General features: G+C 38.8%; 3 protein-coding genes across 3 annotated transcripts in view; 1 reads left to right on the forward strand and 2 right to left on the reverse strand.

Annotated features, from left to right (window-relative positions):
• The window catches only part of LOC131957707 (potassium voltage-gated channel subfamily H member 1), a 32,101-nt gene extending 14,317 nt beyond the window's left edge, over positions 1-17,784 (reverse strand). Inside the window, exons 1-8 of the mRNA XM_059322453.1 lie at positions 17,781-17,784; positions 12,557-12,787; positions 9,912-10,040; positions 7,205-7,326; positions 5,674-5,841; positions 4,720-4,947; positions 3,851-4,084; positions 2,867-3,050 (exon numbers count right to left, since the gene is read on the reverse strand). Coding sequence (XP_059178436.1) covers positions 2,867-3,050; positions 3,851-4,084; positions 4,720-4,947; positions 5,674-5,841; positions 7,205-7,326; positions 9,912-10,040; positions 12,557-12,787; positions 17,781-17,784 — 1,300 coding nt within the window. The remainder of the gene's footprint in view (positions 1-2,866; positions 3,051-3,850; positions 4,085-4,719; positions 4,948-5,673; positions 5,842-7,204; positions 7,327-9,911; positions 10,041-12,556; positions 12,788-17,780) is intronic.
• A 1,216-nt stretch (positions 17,785-19,000) lies between these two features.
• Positions 19,001-19,621, forward strand: LOC131957708 (growth hormone secretagogue receptor type 1-like). Its single transcript, XM_059322454.1, has one exon. It carries the CDS (start codon positions 19,001-19,003, stop codon positions 19,619-19,621), a length of 621 nt encoding a protein of 206 aa, XP_059178437.1.
• Positions 19,622-21,633: 2,012 nt separating this feature from the next.
• Positions 21,634-22,638, reverse strand: LOC131957709 (uncharacterized). Its single transcript, XM_059322456.1, has one exon. The coding sequence runs from the start codon at positions 22,636-22,638 to the stop codon at positions 21,634-21,636; it is 1,005 nt and encodes a 334-aa protein (XP_059178439.1).
• Positions 22,639-26,181: the final 3,543 nt, after the last annotated feature.

Genomic DNA, 26,181 nt, shown 5'->3' on the forward strand with positions numbered 1-26,181 from the left:
AATAATATAACAACCCCTTTCTCCACAAAGCCCTGTAAAATATTCAATTTTTTAGAATAAGATGCTTTCTGGTAACAACCATTTGTAGACAGCTTTTCAAGCAATTTCCTCCACCACAATAAATTATTACGTGTCAATCTGTTATGCGCAAATAGGCCTTTGACTCAGATTTTAGCCTGCTTTTCTTATAGGATTTGCTTTCATTGATTTCATTCAAGAACAAACTACAAGGCAGCAGCTGTTTGATTTTTGAGTTGTCTCTCTTAGAAGAGTGGCTGTCCTCAGCTATCGCGCCTTATCTGTCGGTGGTTCCAACTCGAGACTTTTCGGTTTATCAACCATGAGCTTTACCGACCCGACAACGCAGCCCCCCCCCCGAGTAAATGAAATAAAAGCCCACTTTTCAACCTCTGACTGCTATAAAATTAAACAATTGATCAAAAGCGAGAATCACGATTTGTCAGTTAACAAAAAAAAAATGGCCATAATTTATGATTTAGCAAAAAAAAAAAAAAAAAAAAAAAAAAAATGAATGCAATCCTATTAAAAATCCACAAAATAATTAGGGGAAATGATTATACATTTTATTACGCTATCGTAAAATTAACGCTACATAATTATTTGAGGTAGATAGCAATATTTGTAAAATACATAATTAACCGCTACGTTTTCAAACCGTTGTTTAATTAACCGTAGCAGCACATTCTCCGTTCCTTTAATTTCCATGTTTAAGTTTGGAGTTCAAATAACAAAATCAATATGGTTTTGAAATCGTGATCGAAATTTAAAAAAATTTAAAACCCCGGATGTAACTAAAAATAATCATGACTGTTTACCCATTTTGTACTGGCCCCAAATATAAATTTGCTCAGGGGCGGCTATTCAGGTTTTAGAGAACAGGGAGATAACTCGTGCGTTAAAAAAGGAATAATACAATTACAGGGCAATGGGCGGTTTACAATAGGTTTTGAAATATTAATGAGCGCACTTTGTACACAAATAAAAACAAAACAGTTACACGATGCTGTTGTTATTTTTTCTTAAAATAAAAAAAAAGTTTCTAAAAGTAGAGAGAGAAGGAGATAGAATGAGAGGGAGGGAGAGAGAGAAAAAGAGGGAGAGAGGGAGGGAGAGAGAGAGGGAGAGAGAGAGGGAAAAAGAGGGAGAGAGGGAGGGGGAGAGAGAGACAAAAAGAGGGAGAGAGAAAAAGAGGGATAGAGAGAGAAAAAGAGGGAGAGAGAGGGAGGGAGAGAGAGAGGGAGAGAGAGAGGGAGAGAGAGAGGGAGAGAGAGAGGGAGAGAGAGAGGGAAAAAGAGGGAGAGAGGGAGGGGGAGAGAGAGAGACAAAAAGAGGGAGAGACAGAGAGAGAGAGAGGGGGAGAGAGGGGGAGAAAGAGAAAAAGAGGGGGGGGGGAGAGAGAGAGGGAGAGAGAGATAGATAGAGAGAGAGAGAAAGAGAGAGAGGAAGAGAGAGAGAGTGGGAGGGAGAGAGAGGTAGAGAGAAAAAGAGGGGGAGAGAGAGGGAGGGAGAGAGAGAAAGAGAGGGGGAGAAAGATAGAGAGAGAGAGAGAGAGAGAGAAAGAGAGAGAGAGAGAGGTGTGTAACGTAAAAAAATTGTATTATATTTTTTTACTCTGCGGATGGTTTTTCGTCTGTTATAGTTTTATTGAACAAAATTAAATATCTGCCGTGAAAGGAAAACTGAAATGATCCGACTAATTGGATTTTAATTATTTCTCGAAGCCAATCAAACGTGCGAGATTAACACGACGGGAGATCGAGATCAATAGACTCCAGGTTTTATTTTAAGCTGCCAACAAGTGCTGTCATTGAGCTCAGCGACATGAAAACATCAACAACTACAAGCAAACCTATATTATATGCTAGGTTGATAATTCAAGCATATAGGCCTACTTAACTGCAGCACGCAGTTAATACACACCAGCACAAACTCACACACCATATAGCCCAAAAGCACCTAGCACATCCCAGCTACCACAAGCACGCCGCTTGATTTGACCCTCAACATGCCCTAACACAATTCAACCTCCCTACAAAAACCCAGAACCCTTCCACCCCTAACTTTCCCAACACTAACCCACCCGCCCCTAACCCATCCACCTCTAACCCATACATCCCTAACACCCATCCCAAACACCAATAACCTAACACCCTTAACTCATCCACCCCAAACCCAACACCCCTAACGCAACACCCCTAACTCAACACCCCTAACCCTTCAACTACTAACACATCCACCCCTAACCCATCCACCCCGTACACGGCCTTACCGATCAATACATGCAAACTAACCCCCCACAACAACCACTAACCACAATCTCTTAATCCAACCCACCACAGCCCTTACCAACAACCCGGACACAACGCTCCTCATACATCTCTCATCAACACCCCCCCCCTCCCAAACCAACACCCAGAATCACACTCCCACAAAACACCCACACGCCCACACCACCACCACCGAACATCATCACCCAACACCCTCACACAACACTCTATCCACCCCCCCCCCAGCCCCCCCCCCCCCCCCCCCAAACACCCCCACCCCCACTCACCTCCAGTGATCATCATGAAGACACAAAACAACTTCTCCGCCTGTGTATTGGCCGCGACGTTCCCGACCCTCTGCCCATCACCCCCACCCACCAAACTCCCCTCCCCCCAAACACCTCCCCCACCCCTAACTCACCTCCTGTAATCATCATGAAGACACAAAACAACTTCTCCGCCTGTGTATTGGCCGCCACGTTCCCGAACCCGACCCTCTACCCATCACCCCCACACCTCGCCCCACCCACCAACCCCCCCCCCCTCCCCCCAAACACCTCCCCCACCCCCCCACTCACCTCCTGTGATCATCATGAAGACACAAAACAACTTCTCCGCCTGTGTATTGGCCGCCACGTTCCCGAACCCGACCCCCGTCATACAGGACAGCGTGAAGTACAGGGCAGTCAGGTACCTCATCTCCTTGCTGGGCCCGCCCAGGATGTCGTCGTTGTTGGTGCTGTTGGCGGGACGGAAGGCCTCCTACCAGAGTTCAAAGGTCAATTTTAAAAACCCATTTTCATGTTACATTATCACGCAACATCGTCAACCACATATCACGGGGGAAGTAATCGCTACAATAGCAACCATACTTTTATTAACGTAATTTTTAAATATTTTTAACGTAAAATAGCACAGCATAACAAAACATAGCACATCACCGTAAAGCTAGACAACAGCCAAGAACCCTGTCCAGGATAAGAAATGGGCATACACATATTATCATACCAACACGATGCTTTAACAACTTTTTTTTAAAAAGTGTTTTCTGGTAGCAAATATTTGTGATACTTAATGAAAAGATCTACATTTATCCTAAGACCTTATATTATTAAAACAAGCCACATTTATTCACTAAAAGAGCCTCATTTATTTAAAGAGCCACATTTATTTACATGAAAAGCCTCATTTATTTATACAACCAGCCCTATGCCTCGTTATAATCTTCTCCCGTTCGTGCCCAAGACACACGAGGCAGGTGAAGTAGAGTTCATCTGTTTCAATGACATCGGCATTTGAAAAAAATAGTGAGATCAGCACTATGCCCAGCCGACTTTGCTTTCCCTATGTGAATTAGGTACCCATCAGCGCTAGGTGGACTCATTGACGTTGTTTTGACTTGAACCCAGAAACCCTATGCTTATTGTTGTGAATGAGATCTCACATCACAACAATAGGGCTGGTAAGTAGGTCACCAACCAGTTCTACGGTTCGATAAAAACTGCATGAGCCATTTAACTGGTTGGTGACCTACTTACCAGCCCTATTATGCTATGTATTACCTTGGTGACTTTGGCCAAGTCGGGCAGCCAGCCGTACCCTACATCACTGACAAGGTCGGCCCAACCAATGTTGTACCAGATACAGGCGAACCAATGGGCGAAGAGGATGAAGACCAGGATGAGAAGGACCAACATGGCGGCGCCGTACTCCAGGTAGTGGTCCAGTTTTCTGACCACCCGGCCCAGGCGTAGGAGCCGCACCACCTTGAGGGCGCTGAATAACGTGCTGATGCCCTGGTGAGGTAAATATTATTATAAAGATATTATAAATATAAAGATGGCGTAACTAGGGTGTGATGTTGGCGGAATGGGGCTTCGAGACCAGGTAGTGGTCCAATTTTCTGACCACCCGGCCCCAGTTGTAGGAGCCGAACCACCTTGAGGGCGCTGAAAAATTTGCTAGACGTGCGGTTAAGGCCAAATGGCGTAAATAAGGTGTGCTTTGTGTGAAGGGGGCGTCCAGACCAGTTAGTAAAATAACTGTGTTTAAAGATATAAAAGGGAATAGAAAAAAACCTTTTAACCAGTCAACGAAATGTATATAATAAGCTACTGCCCTTATTATTGTTGAAAATCATCACCCCCACCCACACACCTAGAATTTAAGTCTACTCCCAAAAAGCTTTTATTGCCCCCCCCCCCCACCCTTATAAAAAAAAATTCTACAAGAAAACCTGACAGCCAAGAGGTATAGCTCCATATATGAAGTCTTTAACAACCAAATTTACAACAACAAAAAAAATATGCTTTTTTGAACATTTTAAACTTGTCTAACACTTACATTGAAAGCCTTGCTTGTATTTAACCCTGAATATTACTAATGATTTTAATATATTAATATCTAATATACTATAGCATAGACCACATACATTATCCACGTATTGGAATGCATTGAAGACGTCGTAAGGTAGACAGGACAGTAGGTCAATGACGAACCAGCTCTTGAGGTAGTTCATGCGTATCACCCGGGGGTCGGAGATGACCTCGCCGCTGGGGCCGACGAAGGTGGTGTGGAAGTTGAGGACAATGTCCACGAAGAACACGACATCAACCATGCTGTCGATGACCAGTAAGGGGAGCTGATCCATCGTCTTTACCTTGGATAATGGTAAAATGTTAGTTTTTTTTTTAAACGAAACAAATTTGAAATGTTTAGTGGACTGAAATAAAATAATGGAAAACACATCAATCGTGTTAAAGACCGTAAAAAACAACAGTGAAATGCTTTTTTTCCTCCTCAAGAAAACAATAAAACGAAACAAAATTTAAAGTAAAATTAAAAACGAGAAATAATTTTAAAATATTTAATAAAATTATGAATTTTAACACAGTATTAATTTTAAAAAAGAACAGAATAGAAAAATAGAACATCGGATGCAAAGAATTTTAAAAATCTAGGAAAACAAAACAAACAAAAAAAAAAAATCACATTAAAAACATATGATTGTTTGGCAATACCATGGTGATACCATATTGGTGAGAATCACCTTAAAAGCAGCATTGTGGTGCACCGAGATGGTCACTCCATAATGGTGATACGAAAATGGTGAAACCAAAATGGTGAGACTCACCTTAAAAGCAGCGTTGTACGGCACCATCATGCTGACTCCATAATGGTGACTCCATAATGTTGACACCATAATGGTGATACCATAATGGTGACACCATAATGGTGATACCATAATGGTGATACCATATTGGTGACACTCACTTTAAAAGCAGCATTGTGGGGCACCATGATGGGGAGTCCATAATGGTGATACGAAAATGGTGACACCATTATGGTGACACCGTAAGGGTGGTACCATATTGGCTAGACTCACCTTAAAAGCAGCGTTGTACGGCACCATGATGGCGGTGTAGAACGTGAGCACCAGGATGACCCAGTCCCAGATGGTCTTAAACAAGCAGTAGTGGAGGATGATGTGGGGAGGGGTCTTAGGCGCCTCCAGTCGGTACTGGGGGAGGACGTCGGTGCTGAGGTTCATCATCTGTGGGGAGGGGGGAGAGAGTACGTCAGGATGGGGATCTTGTGGGAGGTGCTAGTGTAGGGGGTGGGAGTACGTCATGCATGGGATCTTGTGGGAGGTGGTAGTTGAATTGTAGGGGTGGGGGTGGGAGTACGTCAGGCTGGGGATTTGTGGGAGGTTGTATTGTGGGATTGGGAGTACGACATGAGGGGATTTTGTGGGAGGTGGTAGTTGAGGGGTGGGGGTGGGGGTACATCATGCATGGCATCTTGTGGGAGGTGGCAGTAGAATTGCAGGGGTGTGGGTGGGAGTACGACATGCATGGGATCTTGTGGCAGTTCAATTGTAGGGGAGGGGGTGGGAGTAAGTCATACAGGAGATCTTGTGGGAGGTCTTAGTGTGGGAGTGGGAGGGGATCATGAATGGGATCTTGTGGGAGGTGGCAGTTGTAGCGGTGTATAAGATTGGTTGAGAGTGTGTGGTGGCAGATGCATTGGGGTGGGGGAATGGGGGGGGGGGGGTTGGAAGAGTTAAGTTCCCGTGTAGAAGTTAAGTCTAGGAGTTTTCGATAGAATGTCCAAAGGAATACAGGTGCTTTGTGTAATCTTGTGATGACACCCATTGTTAGCTTAAAAAGTGTAGAGCGTAAAGTCCTATACTGAAATGTGCCGAAGTATTTTAGGCTAATAAAAAATTACACAAGGCATCATCGTGGGGGACGCCATTCACTGTCTTGAACCTGCGCATAAGCCATATATATATATATATATATATATATATATATATATATATATATATATATATATATATATATTGCTCTGTAGAAGTTTAATTTGTTATCTAATGATATCTCCAGACGACCACTAATAAATCAGAAATTAGCAGACGTGAAAATCGAATCAGCCAAGCCGGCGTGAAACTGTTGACGTCGTCCGTACGAACTTAACAAAACTTTTTGGCTCACACTTAACTGTCTAGCCCGGCTTAAGTCGTGGGGAAATACAAAATGTGGAATAGGAAAAAAATAATAATGTTGTGAGTATAAAAAAAAAATAAAATAATAAAAAAACGAAACAATTAGACAAAAATTCAATTTCAGTACTGGAATTCCCTAATGAAATTAGGAAGTGTGTGTTTTATTTAAACATTTTTTTCCGCTTGTACTCTGGATATTTTTATTTGTCTTTACAAACGTGTTAAAAAGTGAACATTGGTGTATTCTAGCGAAGTAATGTGAAACAGGGTATGAATGATAGAGGGGATGCTACCGCTGTGGGTGCTGTAAATTTACTCCGGCGCTGTCTGCCGACATGTAGTAACCCTGGAGCTGTAACTACATGATCATGGTATGATGGGCCGGGAGCCATGGGAGCTGTAAACTTACATTAGCGAGGTGTGAGGGCCTGGAGCTGTCGAACTTGGTGCTGGGCTGGTGTGAGGAGAACTGTAGGAGGGTGGACCTGTTCCTGGTTACAGAGCGGGCTAATCGGGCAAACTTGCTGAGGCCTGGGATAGAAGGAAATGGTTGATAGATCTTGGTCAAGCTTTATAACTAAAATGTATATATATATATATATATATATATATATATATATATATATATATATATATATATATATATAAATACAAATGCCTATATATATATATATACATATATATACACACACTCACACACACACTCACACGCACACACACATATATATTATATATTTGGGTATATATATATAATATATATATATATATATATATATATATATATATATATATATATATATATATATATATATATATATATATATATATATATCAACAGAGGTAATGTGATGTTATTTTTTTTTAATATAGAACTAATTGGTTTTATATAAAAGTTCCAGAAGCTCATGTATGACAAGCTGTGAAGGGCAAATTGTAAAAATGTTGACACGAAACAAAATATTTTTGTAATGTGTAAACTAAAATCCTGGATTCTGTTAATGTGAGATTGTTTTAAAAACAAAACGGAATTTACTTAAAATATTTGAAAGTACAAAAAAAAATATTCCCGCAGAAATTAAATTGAAAAATGTTAATTCAGATAAATAAAACCCATTAAAATTGTATTACCAGCATAGAACGCAAAATAAAAATTCTAAATTGGAAATAAAAACTAACATAGTTTTGTTGAACTGAGCCTGCATCCGTTTTGAAGTGCGTTTGTTAAATAAAAAACAATAACTTGGAAATGAATTAAATATCAGTAGGCCAACACAGTTCTGGATAAAGTAATTACAGGGACATAAAAACCGTTAAGACAAAAAATATATCTAAAAACAATGTAACTTGAAAAAGTGTGAAAAATTTTCCTAGAGAACAGAGAACCAAAGTGATGAAAATATAAATATGAGAAATTAAAAAAAAATAAACTATTTAAAAACTAGGCTCAAAATAATGGAACAAATACGATAATAGATGTATGATTTAACAAAACATTTCGACAAAAATAATTAGTGTTAAAAGCAAAAATTATGGAAAGAAAACATTATAGACGGATCAATATTAATACGAGATTTGAATCCTGGACCATAAAAACATGGATTGAAAACTTTAATGATAAAAATCATTCAGCGTGACGACGGTAAAGTAAAGATTTGTTTTTACAATTGATGTTTTTAGACAACTTGACCGACGGGGTTTCGACCGATCATGATAAGGCTGTCAAAACCTTTTATCGCCCTTCACGCCGTGGATTTGTTAAAAAGTTGGATTCAACACGTTTCGTCGCTTTGTTCCTGTTATTGTTTTTTAGTATTTGTTTTACAGAATCGACTTTTTGTCCTGATTAATGATAAGTGCGTTTCACTCTTTCAAGAGAAACAATATTTTATAAAAATTAGTGTGTTGTTTAAAAAAATGAATTGAAATTATTACTTTGACATTGTCTTAGAACTGTTACCGAAAAATAACACCGACTAACAGACTTATTTTACGATCAATATGCTTCACTTAATTGAATACATATTTACCCCAATTTTAATTAGCTTCCATAATTTAATTAGCTTAATTAAATACATTTTATAATTAAAATCACAAGCTAGAAAGGAAGTCGCAAAACAACAATAATTAGCTTAATTAGTAAGGACTGAAGAATTATGTATTAAAAACTCTCTTTTTCCATCCCTTGCAGAGATGAAGAATATTTCGAGCTTTTCAGAGCATTATTTTATAGAGTTTCGTGATACTTTTTTTTCTACTTGACCCATAACCCTATATTAACATTCCTACATAGAAATTCACGAAACTTTTTTATTTCTCTACTTTACCTGTAACACAGAAATTCAAGAAAGTTTTTTTTTATATACTTGACCTAAAACGTTTGTTATTTCTACTTAACCTATATCCTTATACCAACATACGTACACAGAAATTCAAGAAACTTTTTTTTTTAAATACGTAACCTATAACCATATGCTTACATACCTACATGGAAATGCAATCACATCGACATTTATGTCACTATTTAGCTTATGTGTTCATGATATTGTACTTTTTTGTTGTTGTCAAGTTCTCAAGTACTGAGGATTTTTATGGTCGGCATTTTGAGTATCTGGCTCTCGAGTACTGGGGGGGGGGGGGGGCTTTGTTATGTGTTCAGCATTTTGAGTATCAGGTTCTTTACTACTCGCAGAGGCGTAGCGAGGGGGGGGCGGGGGTGTGGGACCGCACCGAGTGACACAATTTAGGGGGGTGACACTAAGGCAAAAAATAGCAAAATATATAGAGAAAATCTTGAGGGGGGGGGTGGTGCAAATCGAAAATCTAAGGGGGGTGCAAATCGAAAGTTTGAAGGGAGGGGGGTGCAAATAGAAATTTGAAAGTTTGTCCCCGGGAAGGGTCGCTACGCCTCTGGGGGGTGACACCATTAAGTGCCGCACCGGGTGACACCCGACCTCGCTACGCCACTGACTACTCGACGACGGGTTCGAGGAGGATACTGCGGGATTCCAACTTGTAACCCCCAAACTACGACCCCAGCACTGAATAAATACGAATGATAGCTGTGGTGGTATTTGCTTTATGCCCAACACACAGGGCGTCGGGCATGCAGGGCTTACCTTTTCCTGCCTCGTCGTCGATGGGCTGTTTGAGGGCGGTGATGTCCTTGAAGGTGCACATGAAGAGCACGACCTGGTCCTTCTCGTTCTTGATGGGCGCCACGTGCAGTAGGAGCCACAGCGGGGTGCCTGAGATAGAACCTGATCTGAGCACTGGTTTCAAATACTAACATTAATCTTCATGGTAATGTCTACATAATTTGAAGGGTATGAGGTATTTTTACAGATCCATCAACATTTCTAGACTCGTCAAATAAAAATAAAAAATGAATAAAAAAACTTCGAAAACAATAATAATGGCATCAATAAAGACAGACATAACATAGTTTATAACACATGCTAAACCTAAACAGTTCTATGGTTCATGCAGGTTTTATTGAGCCGTAGAACTGGTTGGTGACCTACTTACCAGCCCTATTCTCCCACGACTAAAAAAAACACAATACCAAATAAACAAAATATAACAAAAACACCCCCCCCCTCCTTTACCCTTGCATCTTTTACCGTCAAACCTACAGAACAATTAAGAACACACCCCATATACATACTAACAGATCATGTGACATCCCATCACAGGCTACAAAGTATTGGATGCTACGAATATCCACTGAACTGACGACCACGATTCACCACCACACCACCCCAACCCCACCACCACCCCACCACCCCCACCCCGACCAACACTAATCACACCTCGCACCCTTCCTAAACCACACCTCCGAACTAATTGAACACTTGTGACCATTCTGGTCCTTCCCCTCCCCTCCCCTTCCCCTTCCCCACCACCACCAACACCTTCCTCATCCCTGTGGCCCAAATTACATATCCTCTACCCCACAAGTGTTAACTACCCACCCCACACTCCGAACCAACTGGGCTAATGATCAGAAAAAAGCACCCACCTCGACACCAATAGTCATTAGTATTACCCACCCCTCACCCCCCCCCCCCCCACCTAACCATTTCACACACACTAAAATAGCGTCAAGTATTTCGGACTCCCCACCTATAGTATTCTCGACCACAGCACACCACGCTTAAGATAACTTGACTAAGAGGTTTGACCCCCCCCCCTCACACATACACACCTAGTCAGCAACAATCACGATAAAGATCTCCCAGATGTCAACCAGCAATCACGACAGCCCCTCCCCCCACACTTTTCGGCAGCAATCCCCTCTTAACAAACAAGACTAATAGTCTCAAGCCTCCCTTTTCCCACACATTCAGGTTCTTATTGTACAACAGTATCTCCACCTATTTCTACAGCCCACTACGATCATTAACACCAACCATCATTACCACCCTACAGACCCCACCCCCAAGACATACGTTTCTTTTGTACAGCAGTATCCACCTGCTCTTGCAACCCATCACTATCATTACCACCCACCCACCCAACCCCACCCTATCACAACCCTTCTCTCGACTCACGGTTCTTCTTGCACAGCCGTATCTTCACCTGTCCCTAAACTGCCTCACCAAATCTACCCCCACCCACATCCTTATCCGACACCTACCCCTACCCCCACTCCCACCCCCATCCCTTCCCACCCCCTATTCCCACCCCTAGACTTACGTTTCCTTATGTAAAGAAGTATCTCCATCTGCTCTTGCAATCCACCACCATAATTACAACTCCTACCCCCACCTCTCACACCAAGACTCACGGTTCTTCTTGTCACCTTGTTTTCACCACCCCACCCTTCCTTGTCAGGATTGTCATTTAGTACTTTACATAATTTTAACTCATACATTCATTGAGCCTGCAAAATCATGTGTTCTATTTATATTGCAAATTGTTTGTCTTGGTGTCACCCCCCCCTAAATGGTGTCATCCGGTGAGGTCCGCACCCCCGCCCCCGCCTTGCGACGCCTCTGTCCTACACCCTCCCACCCCAGTTTTGCATCCCCCATCCCCACACAGACTCACGGTTCCTCTTCTACAGCAGTATCTCTACCTGATCCTACACCCCCATCCCCGTCCCTACACCCCACCCCTATACCCCCCCCCCCAAGACTCACGGTTCTTCTTGTACAGCAGTATCTCCACCTGTCCCTACACCCTAGCCCCCCCCCCCCCCTACACCCCCCTACACCCCCCCGACTCACGGTTCTTCTTGTACAGCAGTATCTCCACCTGCTCCTACACCCCCACCCCCCGTCCCTACACCCCCAGCCCCCCCACCCACCCCCCCGACTCACGGTTCTTCTTGTACAGCAGTATCTCCACCTGTCCCTACACCCCACCCCCACCCCTGTCCCTACACCCCACCCCCACCCCCGTCCCTACACACCACCCCTACACCCACCCCCCAATACTTACGGTTCTTCTTGTACAGCAGTATCTCCACCTGCTCCTACACCCCCATCCCCGGCCCTACACCCCCAGCCCCCCCCACCCCCCCCCCTACTCACGGTTCTTCTTGTACAGCAGTATCTCCACCTGTCCCTACACCCCACCCCCACCCCTGTCCATACACCCCACCCCCACCCCGTCCCTACACCCCCCCCCCCCACCCCCGACTCACGGTTCTTCTTGTACAGCAGTATCTCCACTTGCTCCTATACCCCCTCCCCCGTCCCTATACCCCACCCCCACCCCCGTCACTACCCCCCCACTCCCACCCCTCCCCCAGACTCACGGTTCTTCTTGTACAGCAGTATCTCCACCTGCTCCTGCAACATTTTCTCGAAGCAGCTCTCCACGCGCTTGACCGTGTCCTTGTCGGTCAGCTCCCCGTACATGAAGCTGCACGTGCTTGACTTCTGCATCACTTCCGCTCTGTTGTAGCCTGCCAGCTTGCAGAAGCCATCGTTCATGTAAACGATGGGGTAGTCCACGATTCTTGCATTGGCCAACAAGAAACTGTTGTCTGGAACGGTAGAAAGTGAGAGGGTGTTTTTATTAAAAGACTTATCGTGAATAAAACGACAGATGCTTCATTGATGTTTTAAATAGTAGAAATTTTATAATTTATTAAGTTCGAAAAATTACAATACAAACAGAAACACCGGTTTGATAAATTTAAAAACACAGAATTTCAAAACAAATACTGAGCTTGAATGTTTATATATATATATATATATATATATATATATATATATATATATATATATATATATATATATATATATATATATATATATATATATATATATATATATATATATATATATATATATATATATATATATATATATATATATATATATGTTTTATGCTGTTTCTGTAAAGCACTATTTCATTTTATGTTTCTCTCTGCATGTGTTTTCCTAATGTTATGTATGTAAACCTTCATATATCACCAATTGGCTCATGTATGTTTTTTTATGTATAAATATCACTCTCGTTACACCACCTCCATGTGGCTTGTATACACGCTCCACCCCACAACACTGAAACACGAATATGTACATCCTCCTCCTTTCCCCTCCCCCGGATAAAAAATGAACGCGCTAACTGAAAAGGCCACTGACACTGTCTCTACTAATTGATAGATTTTTTAGCGAAAAAAAAAAAGAAAATAAGGGAGCTGGGTCAATACACATCTGTCATGATTAATCCATGTTATGTTTGGGGTCATACAGGGGCGTCGCTTAAGTCTTTGTCTATCCATGTTAGATCTGGAGACTTACGGAATCAGGGGCGTCGCTTGTAAGGCGCTGTCTATACAGGTTACGTCTGGGGATGGTAGTTTGGCTGGTCGCAGGGGCGTCGCTTTAAGTCGTTGTTAGTGTACAGTGTTAGCTATATTAGAAGGTTCTAAAAACGCAAAGTCTGTAATGTTAAGATTGAGTTATAACCAACTTTAGTTTAAATTCGGCAACTTCCATAACCGAAGTAGTAAACGTAATGTTTAGAGTTCTTTGGACTATAGAGGCAATGCTGCTCTTTGCTGCAGAGTCATGGAAACTAAACAAGAAAGGAGAGAGCCGCCTTAGAGGCTTTGAAAGAAGATCCCTCCAACGTATCCTCAGGATAAAGGGGGAAGACAAAGTCCCGAACAAGGAAATCGACGAAGGACAGGCTTAAACGACATTGTCTCAGAAGTACGAACGAGGTAATGGCGATGGCTGGGTTATGTCATTCGCATGAACAGAAGAAGTTTCCCGAACATAGTGCTAAAATGGACTTCACTGGGAACATGGAGGAGAGAGATGGAAGAAGAAGTGCAGGCTACTGGCAAGACCTGGCATGAACTAAAGTGGCTCGCCCAGGACAGAGTGGAATGGCGGAGATTTGTTGCTGCCCTATACTCCACAAGGAGTGACGAGGATTAAGTAAGTAAGTAAGTAATGTCTATGGTCGAGAGAGTGACCCAGGTGCATGGGTAACCCAAGTAAACCTAACTACGTGTCCTGGAGGTTTTAACTAATTAGGTGCTTTGAGGGAAGACCCAGCTAAGATACCTGAAGATTTTATCTCTGTGGGGTGCATCAAAGGTCTCCCGGGATAAAAAGACCCACATAAACTTACGACACGACACTGATCTATGTTCGAGTTATTAGTTCATCAACACTATCTGACAAACCTTTCACACGAACAAGCATCCATCAAATAATGTAAAAAAAATCCTCTTTAGTTCTAATTATCAATAGGTCAGATGATGTCGTTCATATGTTTCTTGACCTCGGCATATGAAGAGCTAAGCGTTGTCAATACATCAGAGCTGGGTGGACTCAGGGACGTTCTACTGACTTGGACCCGGATTCAAACCTCGAGACCTTCGGGTTACGAGCCTAGCGCTCTACTGCATAGGTCACGCCGACCCATTTAAAATAACATACAATTTTGAAAATATTTCTACGGGATGTTAGACGATTCATGTCTGCTGTAAAATGTCATAATCGATGTAATGAAAGGCATAGAACATATGTTGAACTCAAGCATCAAAGGTTTTTCAAAGATTAATTCACCAATGACAAAGCATGACTGTGTGAAATAATAATTATAGTCAATCAATTAAACAAAGGAGAGTAGATAAAGGAGGCAAAAAGTTTGGTAAAAAAAGTAATATAAAATATTTACTGTTGGGTAAAAATATGTGCCTTCAGAAGTAGTGCAGAATTTATTGATTGAGTTAATAACTAAAGACTGTAGTATGACGTAAGTGTTTAAAATTATTCTAGTTGGTAAGCAGTGTTCTGAGATTAATTACAAGTTCGCATGGATAATTAGATGAATTCGCGCATGTGGATAATGCATTCGCTAGTAGATTAGACAGAACATGAATAAATAACGGCATATTACGGCATGGTAAATATGCTATCTATTTAGTCTCACATTCACAAATGAAACGATAAGAAGAAAGATGATTGGTGGAAATACGACAGTTGGTGGTGATTGGCCCAGACCTAAGTTAATTAGTGATGTGGTGAGAGCAATGGTGGAGTTGGTCAACGGAGTTTATCTCAGTAGCGCCATATTGAAAAGCTCGTACGATTCCTAGAGGCTAAAAAAAAGTCTTTTGTTTTTTAAAAATTGGAAGCTTGTTGAAACTTTAAAAAATATGTGATGGAGTGTGTAATAAAAAATATTTCGCAACATATCATTTAGGAACTAAACTTAGAATAAAATTCAAAGGTCTCACCACCAGTGGCTTTAATCGGAGAAAATGTTTATGTCTAGACCCCACCTCCCCCCCCACCCAAATGGTAGATGAGGCTCGTTAACAGGGGACAGCAACCCATATTGGATAAAAAAACTTCCTAAACAAACAATTGCTGCCTTGCCTTGGAAAGAAATTCAGAGAAAAGGTAACATACGTCGCAGAATATGTGTACACGGATGAAGTAATTATTTTGAAGGAAATCCACTTAAATGTTACAGTTGAAGCATGAAGAAGAAGAAGTTTAGGTCTATAATAACACTTTATTTTACAATTTAAACATTAGTGTGACCATTGTTTTAAAACATGCTCGTAAATCAGGCATTCATATACCCCATGGCTACCCGCCGCAAGAGACTGTAACCACGTGCATCTTTACGCATCACAACAAGGTCCAGTTGTGATGAAACATAGCCTACATTTAAAAGGGTGGTCTGGATGTATGAAAACTCTTTTCAGTTGGATGTGGAGTGATTTCATTGATAATTTTATTACATTGATGTGTACCTTACTTAAACACGGGGTGACGTCATAATGGTAGCCGTACATGCGAGAGGCTCAAGATAACGAACAAAAAGAACAACAACAAAAGAAAAACAACAAAGAAATAATTTATACGTTTAACGCCCAAGACAATAATTTAATGTTTCCAAAGTTAAGATGGTTGCGGTAGATACATTTTTAAAATTCTAAATAAGTTCAGTCAACCGTTTAGTCTTGTGTAGTTGAAACCAGTTCACGTATAATTTTCTGTAGTCAGATATACAGATAAATGACTAGTTGGGTCAGTTTTAAATCGTCGTCTCAAATCCTCTATCATTCAAATTACAGTAAATATCTTTTATAAATGTGTTTGTTTGAAACCAGATACCTTTGTGTATGAACAAAGAGAAACAAATTGTATTCAATTTTTGGACAAAGATGTGATGAGATTTGATTTTGTATAGTAAAAAATAGAGAAACAAATTGAATTTCTACACTTTTTAGCAATAAAAGACAAGGATGATAAGGGTTCTTCGATATCCTGGTCCAGTGGTGTGTAATCCTAAAATATTATAAGCGAATGTTTATTTGTTATTCATGAAAGTAGAGACATCTATATTTTAGTATACAAAGTATAATTAAGTACGTTTTATAAAGATACACGGCGTTTATTGTCGAATGTTTAGCTGAATGAAAGTTTTTTGGTGTTTTAGGAACATCAAATAGTCGGAATAAATATTTTTGTTTTTGCAGGTCCATTGGCAAGATTTGTTGAATGTGTTAGTAGCGCTTGGTACCGTAGATCAAAGATGTTTGTTTTTACAAGATGAAGGTTGCTGTAAGCAGGACGAGCAGTAATGTTGCAAGGGTTATTGTACTCGTCGATGCAAACTGTATTGTATAGACGTATTTAGATAGATTGGTTTGTTCGCAGTTTATAGAAAATATCGTGTATTTTTGGAGAGGGTGGGATTTTCGCAGTCTCTAGAAACTATCAAGTATTTTTGGAGAGAGTGGGTTGGTCGCAGTCTATACAAACTTGCGCTTATACATTTAAAAATTATGTTGTAGATTTTATTACCGGGCCTCTTTGTTTTCTTAATCCATAACGAAGAATAAAGTAATATTAAGTTAAAAAGTATAATTTTTTTTTATAATCATAAGCTATTAAATTTTAACTATAGAAATCTTTTTAGTTCATTTTGCGACCAACGATTTTATTTTTAATATGCTTCTTCCTCTACACCTAACTGACCGAATAGTTCCTCAAAGATCAGAGGCCGCCACAAAATGAGTTGTCACACCACCCTAATACACAAAATGTGTAGCCGCCTGTAAAAAATGAGCGCGCTAAATGAAACGGCCGCACATCCTATCTCGACAAATTGATAAATTTGTTATCAAACAAAACCAGGCATCTGGGTGAATACACATCTGTCATGATAAACTGATGTCATGTCTGGGGTTTTTTATATGGTGTCACTTGAAATCGTTGTCCGAATAACTTGTTCTTACAAAAGTTATGACCTACTCGGATTTTCTTTCGGCAACTTCTGCAACGGTAATTTGTAATGTTTAGCGTTCTTCGGATACCAGCAATGATCAAAAGAGGGACCACGATGCAAAGGTAACGCAAAAATACATAGCTACGCTAACTGAAGGTTTTACCTCTTTCGGTATATATCAAGTGAAGACTCAGCAAAGCGTCCCGAAGTTTTTACCTCTTTAGGTATATATCATGTGAACACTTAACAAAACGTTCCAAAGTTTTTACCCATTTTGATATATCAAGTGAAAACTTAGCAAAGTTTCTTGGAGTTTTTACCTCGTTTGGTACATATCAAGTGAACACAAATCAAAGCGTCTGGAAGTTTTTACCTCTTTTGATTTATATCAAATGAAGACATAGCAAAGCGTCCCGAAATGTTTACTTCTTTTGGTGGATTAAAGTGAAGACTTAGCAAAGCGTCCCGAAGTTTATACCTCTTTTTGTATATATCAAGTGAAGACAAAGCAAAGCGTCCCGAAGTTTTTACCACATTTGGTATTTATCAATTGAAGACTCAGCAAAACGTCCCGAATTTTTTTATCACTTTTGGTATATATCAAGTGAAGACTTAGCAAAACGCTCCAAAGTTTTTACGCATTTTTATATATCAAGTGAAGACTTAGCAAAGCGTCCTGGAGTTTTTACCTCTTATGGTATATATCTAATGAAGCTTTAGCAAAGCGTCCCGAAGTTTATACCGCTTGTGTTGCATTAAAGTGAAGACTTAGCTACGCGCCCTAACGTTTTCATTAAAAGTTTCACGAGGTAAAAGGAACTAGACTAATTGGCCTATTTTCAGTTTCATTTACTATGATATCAACAATTATGACACGTGTAACGCGATTAAAAATTTACAATAATAATGTTCATACGAGGTGTTTCACTAACGATGATTAATGTCAGCTTTTTAATATCATCGTTGCAGCAATTAAACATAAAATACACCCAGAGATAATCTAGAATATTATAGATTTTTAAAAGAAAAATTTTGTGCAGATGAAATTAATTAAAATAATGACTAAGCTTCGTTGTTTAAAATAATTATAAACAATCAATAAAACGAAATAGAGAAAATAAATGAGAGGGAGATATTTATAAATATATATATAGAATATATCTACTAATTAGGATTAAAGAGAAAACAAATGGTGATAATTAAAGCCTTCAGAGAAAAAATATTCGAGTTTAAAATTAGCCTAGGTAGTGTACCAATTACAAGTTGTGTGGATAATTTAAAAAAAAAAGATAATTAGCGAGTGTAATTACTAAGTTCGCTGGTGGATTAAGTAAAACTTGTCGAAAAGCTGCTAGTTAAGTTACGGTATTTATATTAACTATTTCGTCTTGAAAGCACATAGTAAACGATAAGAAGCAAGATGATTGGTGGTAACACATCCGTTGGTGGCGATTCTAGACCGAAGTTAATTAGTGATGAGTTTCGAGCAATGGTAGAGATGGTGAACGGAGTGTATCTCAGTAGCGTCATCTCGGTGCTGGGCATTGTGGGAAATGTATTAAACATGGCGGTGTTTGTGAAATTCGGGCTGCAGTCGACGATAAACATCAGCTTCACAATGTTGGCATTCTCTGATCTCGCCAGCATGGTCACACTGTTGTGGTATAACGTCTGCGGAAGTCCGGAATTCATGACTTCCGGGGTGCCTTTTATCTTCGCGGAAGTGAAGCACCTGACTGCGGGTTTTCCCCATGCCTGTTTTAGCCGTGTCACCTCCTGGGTCACCGTATACATCACGGCGGAGCGGTTTCTCTGCGTGGCGTTTCCGCTGAAGATAAAACGCATGATCACGCCAAGAAAAGCCGCCGGCGTGATCTTCGTGATCTACGCCGTGATGATCTTGTCCCTACTCCCGGAATACTCCACCGTGTACTTAACCTGGATGTTTTATCCCTCGCTAAACAAGACCCTCCTTGGACTTGCTTTCACCAACAACCGAGAAGACTTTGATGGCGTGAGTTTACTTTTATACGCCGCCTTTATGATCGCCTCTTTCTTCGGCATCACCGGCTTCACAATCGCCTTACTCGTCGTATTTAAAGATCAGTGAAATGGCGTCGCTCTACATCATCTACTGGACCAGATTCACAAAGATCAACGACCAGGGAGAAGAAAACCATCAAGCTAGTGCTGGTGATGGCTGCGGTCTACTCGGCTATGTTCACACCTACAGTTGCCTGTTTGGCCGTCGGGTTGTCACTCCCGGGTTTTGATTTTGTAGGAGAGTACTCCAACTTTTTTTTCGTCACCTTCTCCTTAGGGTTTACACTGGACGCCGTCAACTCCAGCACGCGAATTCTCCTGTACTACACCGTGAGCTCTGCCTTCAGACAAACGCTGCGAGAAATTTTGTACTCGAAAAAAGAGTATCCGAAGAAGAACTAGGATAGTTTTACAATTGGAATCATGTGGAAAAACCGCAAATGATTTCACTTGGATAAATGTTAAAAGAATGAACTTTTTTTTTTCAATGTAGCGAATTTGTGAAATATTAATAGCTGTGAAAGCTGAGATTTATCTTATAAAAATAATTAACACATTTTATAAAGATACAAAAATTGAAGTAAAAGTTTAAAATTAAAGTAAAAGTATAAGTCTTATTATCTTGTGGGTCATCGTAGTGTAGAATTTATGTTTATTTATCCACGTTAGTTAGGCTTTTGTTCAGCTCTCTCTCTCTCTCTCTCTCTCTCTCTCCCTCTCTCTCTCTCTCTCTCTCTCTCTAACAACTGCAGACTGTTTGCAACAAATGCTGTTGATGCACCATCACATGTTAAATGTTGTTCAGTCATAATGTGTTTTATAGACGTATAACATCTTATATCAGTTGTGGGGAGATGGACATTGCTTGTAATTACATTTTTACATTGAAAAAACTAGATCTCCAACAAGGATTAACTACTGTGATGCCAGCCATAGCAGAAGAAAAATAAATTATGACGTAAATAAGCAATAAAAACTATTAATAGAAAAAAACCCACTCATATTAGGTTATAGGGCTTGTAAGTAGGTCACAACTTCTCGTTCTCGTACTTGCCAGCTAGTAGATTTCGAGACCGTAGACTTACAAGCCCTATAGGGTGAACACCCACGTCGACAATATTAGTGAACCAAAACTTTTTTATACTTCGATACAATTTTTAATTAACAAAACTTTTACGCACATCTGAGCGTCAAGTTTTGTGTCGACGATACGGCAAGTTTATCAACCGTTCTGGAGTTTTCTGTGGTTAGATAGTTGACGTCGTGGAGGGATTCGAACCTCTATCTAATATCACGTATCTTTTTACTTACAATAAAGTTTTCTCGAAATGTGTTTATTTAATTTACAATGCATTTGTGTTTGAACAAAATAACTCATTCACATTTCACATATATATTTCTTATTTTGAACTTGTCTGTCTATTCACTTCATTAAGAAATATATTTAAACGAAACAATGATTGCATTATATGGTTCATTTTTTTTTTTCTTACTACATCATTTTTATTTGACATTAATCATCACTATTTAGTTTTTACCCTCAATAAAATAAAACAAAATAAATTAAAGTAAAAATTTCAAAAATATTTTTTTTTGGTATCAAATGTAAAATATAATATTTTCTTAATTATGTTTAAGCTTGTTTATTATGCCATTGAAAAAAGATGAAACACAATAAGTCGCAATGGTCATGGCACATCCCCTGTTTCTTGAATTGATGTGAATATCCTAGCAATTGACCCCAGAAACAGCAGGTCCAAAAAAAGCGCAGTCTGAACAATATAGTTATATTTATAATTCGTGTTATATAATTGTTATACTTTAATATTTTTGTTGTTATTCGGTATAGTTTTACTTTAGGCATAAGGAATAGTGTTTTAATTTATGTTATCATGGACATACTTCAAACTTGTTGGATTTATTTTGATATTTGATAATATCACAAGTGGACTTAATTTTTAAAAATCTTTTTCTTTCTTAGTTATCGGTTTGATTGCCGTTTATCTGTCGCTTCTCTCCCTTGTTTCTCACCAGGCTTATCTCCCGTCTCCCACAAAACTTGTGTGCTACAAATTTCAATCAGGTTTGGAGTCTTTTCAAGCAGAAAATCTCAGTGAAAGTCTGCCTGAACTTTGAACTCGTCTTGAAGTACAGCACGGTGTTGAGGCTGCCGTTGAGGGCATCAAACACGTGCACGAAGGTCCAGGCCATGAAGAACAGGTTGACGTGCCGGCCCACCACGGAGAACCCTGCCACGCTCACCCCGCACACCATGGTGACCACGGTGGGGGTGAAGGTCAGCAGAAGGACGCCGGCGTTGACGATGACCATCAGGACGGTCTGCCGGTCGCGGGTGTTCAAGGTCATCGCCTGCTCGGGCGTCGCGGTTTTCCGCCATTTCGTCTTCCGCCGAAGCTGGACGACCAAAGTCAAGGTCAACCCGACGACGATCGCGAACGACGCCAGCATGTAGATGGAGTACAACAAAAACGTTATCCCTTCGGTTTTGTTATTGTTATCCCGGTATCCCAATCCTAAAATGGACTCGTTTAATCCCGGGTTAAAGCGCCACACGATGTCGAAGGTCAAGTACTCGGGTAAGAGAGACAACACCATGACGAGGTAGATGCAGCAGATGATAGTTATCGTCCTTGCCGGGGTGAGAATTCGATGAATATGTAACGGTAGGGATATACACAGGCACTGTTCAGCCGTGATGTAGACGGTGATCCAGCTGGTGATACGGGTGAAACAGCCGTGTGGCAGCCCGGCTGTGAGGTACTCGATCTCTATAGGGTTAACCGGTACTTTAAACCTAGGCAGCAAGGGGTTAAACCAGATATTATAGATGATTAGAGTCGCTAAGCTGCAGATGTCGGAAATAGCCAGCCCGAAGAAGCTGATGTTGACGGCATTGTTGAGACCTTGACGGTAGAAGACGATGATGTTGATGATGTTGGAGAAGATGCCGAGGAGGGAGACGATGTTGCAGATGACGACGAGGTTGATGAGTTCGAAGACTTGCCTGTCCGCCTCACTGAGAAGAGGAGGCTCTTTGATGAGCTGCGAGGTCCAGTTGGACATTGTATTTTTTTTTACATAATTTGTTGGTGTAACTTGGACATCCGCGTTAGAAAAACACAATTATATAGGAGGGTTACCTGTCAAACCACTAGGACATAGCTAGACCCGAGCCTTAAGGGCATCTTGGTCCAATAATATAATTGTATTCAATTACGTCAAACAGTTAGCAATATTTGAAATTGCATAAGATATATTATATTTTTAAAATATAGTTTTAAAATGAAGATCTTATAATTTTTAAACCATGAACATTATTTTAAAGTTGAAATAAGAAAAAAAAATATTATTGAAATAACTCTTTTTCTTTTTAAAGATCAAAGAAATTAATTTTTAAACAGTATTTTAAATTTTAACACTTGTAGCAACTATTTAACCAAATGGTCCTAGTCCTAGTCCTAGCCCTTGTTATAGCTTAAAACTTCCTGTTTTCAGATAAGACTATGCCGTTCAAAGTTTTAAATTTTATTTTTACAACTAAAACTATTGATGCTCCGTTTTATTTTGAAATCGTGATTAAATAAAACCGTAGGTATAAAAAATGGAGCTAAATTGAATTGAAAAGTAAAAAGACGATACAATTTAATAACGTCTTCACGTCTAACACATTTCCTGTGAGATTGTCAAATAAACTTGACGGCAAAATTTTAACAAAAAAATATTATTTTCTGGTCTATTGATAATTTATTTTTATATCCAAGAGCTTGAAGCCCCAACATGCTCTCTAATATAAAACTATTGTTGAATTACACTTTATAGTTATGATGTATAGAATAGTTAACGTCAGCTTCAAGTTGTTAAATTGTGACCGAGTGTTAAGAAAATCATCAGTAGACATTTATTTTCAGTGTGCAAGTTGATTGGTTTTAATCATATATGTATTGAGTTTATTAAACTGTCATGAATTCAGTTCATGGTTTATATAAACATTTCATTTATTTTATCTATAAATTATAATTTTTCGTTTACTTTCTTAAAAAAAATTTGAATGAGTTATATCTCTTTGTTAGGTAACCTACCTATATTGATAAGTCCAATTAATAGTTCATTAAGACATTCATATTTCAGGTTTTATTTACTCTTCTCTAGGATAAAAAGTCTGACAGTAATTATGTTTTAATGCATCGTGATCATCCAAAGATTACCTTAAACGCTTCGTACTTTTATCTAACCATCAACGCCGTTCTCGTTTTACTAACATTTTCAACAGCTAACATTCTAATTTCATTGAGAATCTATACAGAATGTTTGACAATAGTTTGGTTCTGAGGTGCTAATAAATTTAATTCGTGAATAATAGTCCATGACTGGTTTGAATGTTAGATTCGGTGTGTACTTTGGAGCATGGATTTGTCGGTAGGTGTGTTAATTACATTTAGTGCTAATTACACCATTTCTTTGTATAGTGTAGTCTGATGTACATGTAGAACACACAGATATTATTAAATTCCCACTTAACAGAATATTTAAAAAACAATAAATTATTTATAACCATATATATATATATATATATATATATATATATATATATATATATATATATATATATATATATATATATATATATAGATAGATACAATAAGTGTTAAAACTTTTCCATTATCTAAGAATACGAGCTATGAGACCGCAGATGAAAGATTCTATTTTAATTTCATTATAAATGCTACATTTCTACCTTGAAACAATATAATTTTGACTTATAAAATATCCAATATAATTTTTTTTAAATTCACTTTTAAAAGAAAAATTCCGCTAACTTTCATTGATGACATTTTTTTTTGGAATCTCATCTAAAACAAATTATTGAGCAGAAATTATTGTTTTTCAACCATATCATTTTTAACATAAAAGTTGATTGCCTCACAATAAGTGAGGCTGTCTGAGAGTGATACGAGAAAATAAACCAAAAAAAAAATAAAAAAAAAATCATTTGAGGTTTAAGAATAAAATGTAGTTGTTAGTTTTATAGACTTTTCACAGAAGACCTTGAGATTTAATTACTTACAAAATGTTTCGCACTTTCATTATATACTCTAAATATTAATCAAATCACATTTATAAAAAGACATTTTCTTTTTTCACACTATTTTCTTGTTTATTTGATAAAATAATTTATTGTTTAATGGGTTGAATTCGCGACACTGTAAATTAAAAAAATAAATAAATGTAAATTGTGTTCCCCTTGCACAACCCTCCCTATACGGACGCTTGTTTTCATGAATACAACATCACAGACGTGATAGAGCTGTACTCTGATACAATCAACGTTTAAACGTCAAAGTACAGGTCTCAAGGGCAGGGGTTAAAGCGATTGAAAAATAAATTTAAAAAAAACACGATGGATAATAAGGCATTTTGTTGATGTTTAAGTGCAGATTTGTATTCCGGTTTCTCAATCAGTGACGACAATTAATCATAGCTAATTAATCAAAGTTTAATTGAAAGGTGCGTCGTGGAAAGTTTATTCGAATTCACGTCAACTTTACTTAATTAAACTTTCGAATTTTTGTCTTGTTAAATATATTTAGAATTGCAGACAATTAGAGATTTGTTCTTCAAATGATTTGAGATTTCACACAGTTTGTTGTAATGCAACACAAATTAGAATCTGTCTAATGGATGCGAATTTGGCATATGTACTATAACTGTTAAACAGTTTTAGGAAGAAAAAAAATTTAAACTGTAAATTAGAAAATGCTATATTACATGAACTTTTTTAATGTTTCTCTTTTAAAATACAACATTTATAATAATAACAAGCGTGTGTCTCTTCCTAAATATTAGTAAAGGTATCCAATAGATACAAAGTGACACACGCTTTTCTTTATAGTTGTTTAAATAGTAGTGTATAATTTATTTTCTACTTCTAGTGTATTATTACATAAAAGCGTGTTATTAAAGCTTTTATTTTTGATTTTTTCTATTTTACAAATCCAAAATCAAGGTGCACGACAAACCTAATTTATGAAAACAATGCATTGTTTTTTTTTTGGTCGGAATTGGCCCGAAAAACGGCCTCCCCCCCCCCCGCTCCTTGTTTCACGGTCTGGCAGAATAGTAGTTCCGCACATAGTTAGCGCTGGTTTTTATTTCGCAGCAATGTTGGTTAAAAATCCCCTTGTATTTAAAAAAATATTTAAAGGGAGGTAATTGTGGATATATATTTTAAAAATGAGCTAACCGAACAATAACTGAATTTAATTCGCAAATTCAACTAAGTAAAAGAAATATTTCAATAAATAATGTAGTAATATAATATCCTTTGCAAATAGATACAAATAATAATATTTTTGACAGATAATTTTTGTTTAAATCTTAGCTGTATTAAAAATCATGAACACTACGTTTTTTCAATATATATTTAGTATAAATAAGCTAACTAACTGATGAAGCCAATGACTGTGGTGTTGGTAGGTGTTGTTTATAAATACTTTCAACCTCTCTCTGATCTGAAGAACTGATCCTAGCCAGGAGTAGCCCTGGCATTTAACTAGCTATGCCAGGGGTCGGCAACCCTTTGGGACGGAAGAACCAAAAGTTACAATT

Source organism: Physella acuta, unplaced genomic scaffold (assembly GCF_028476545.2).
Source record: "Physella acuta isolate Inbredline_101_S28 unplaced genomic scaffold, ASM2847654v3 ptg001259l, whole genome shotgun sequence".
NCBI lineage: Eukaryota > Metazoa > Mollusca > Gastropoda > Physidae > Physella > Physella acuta.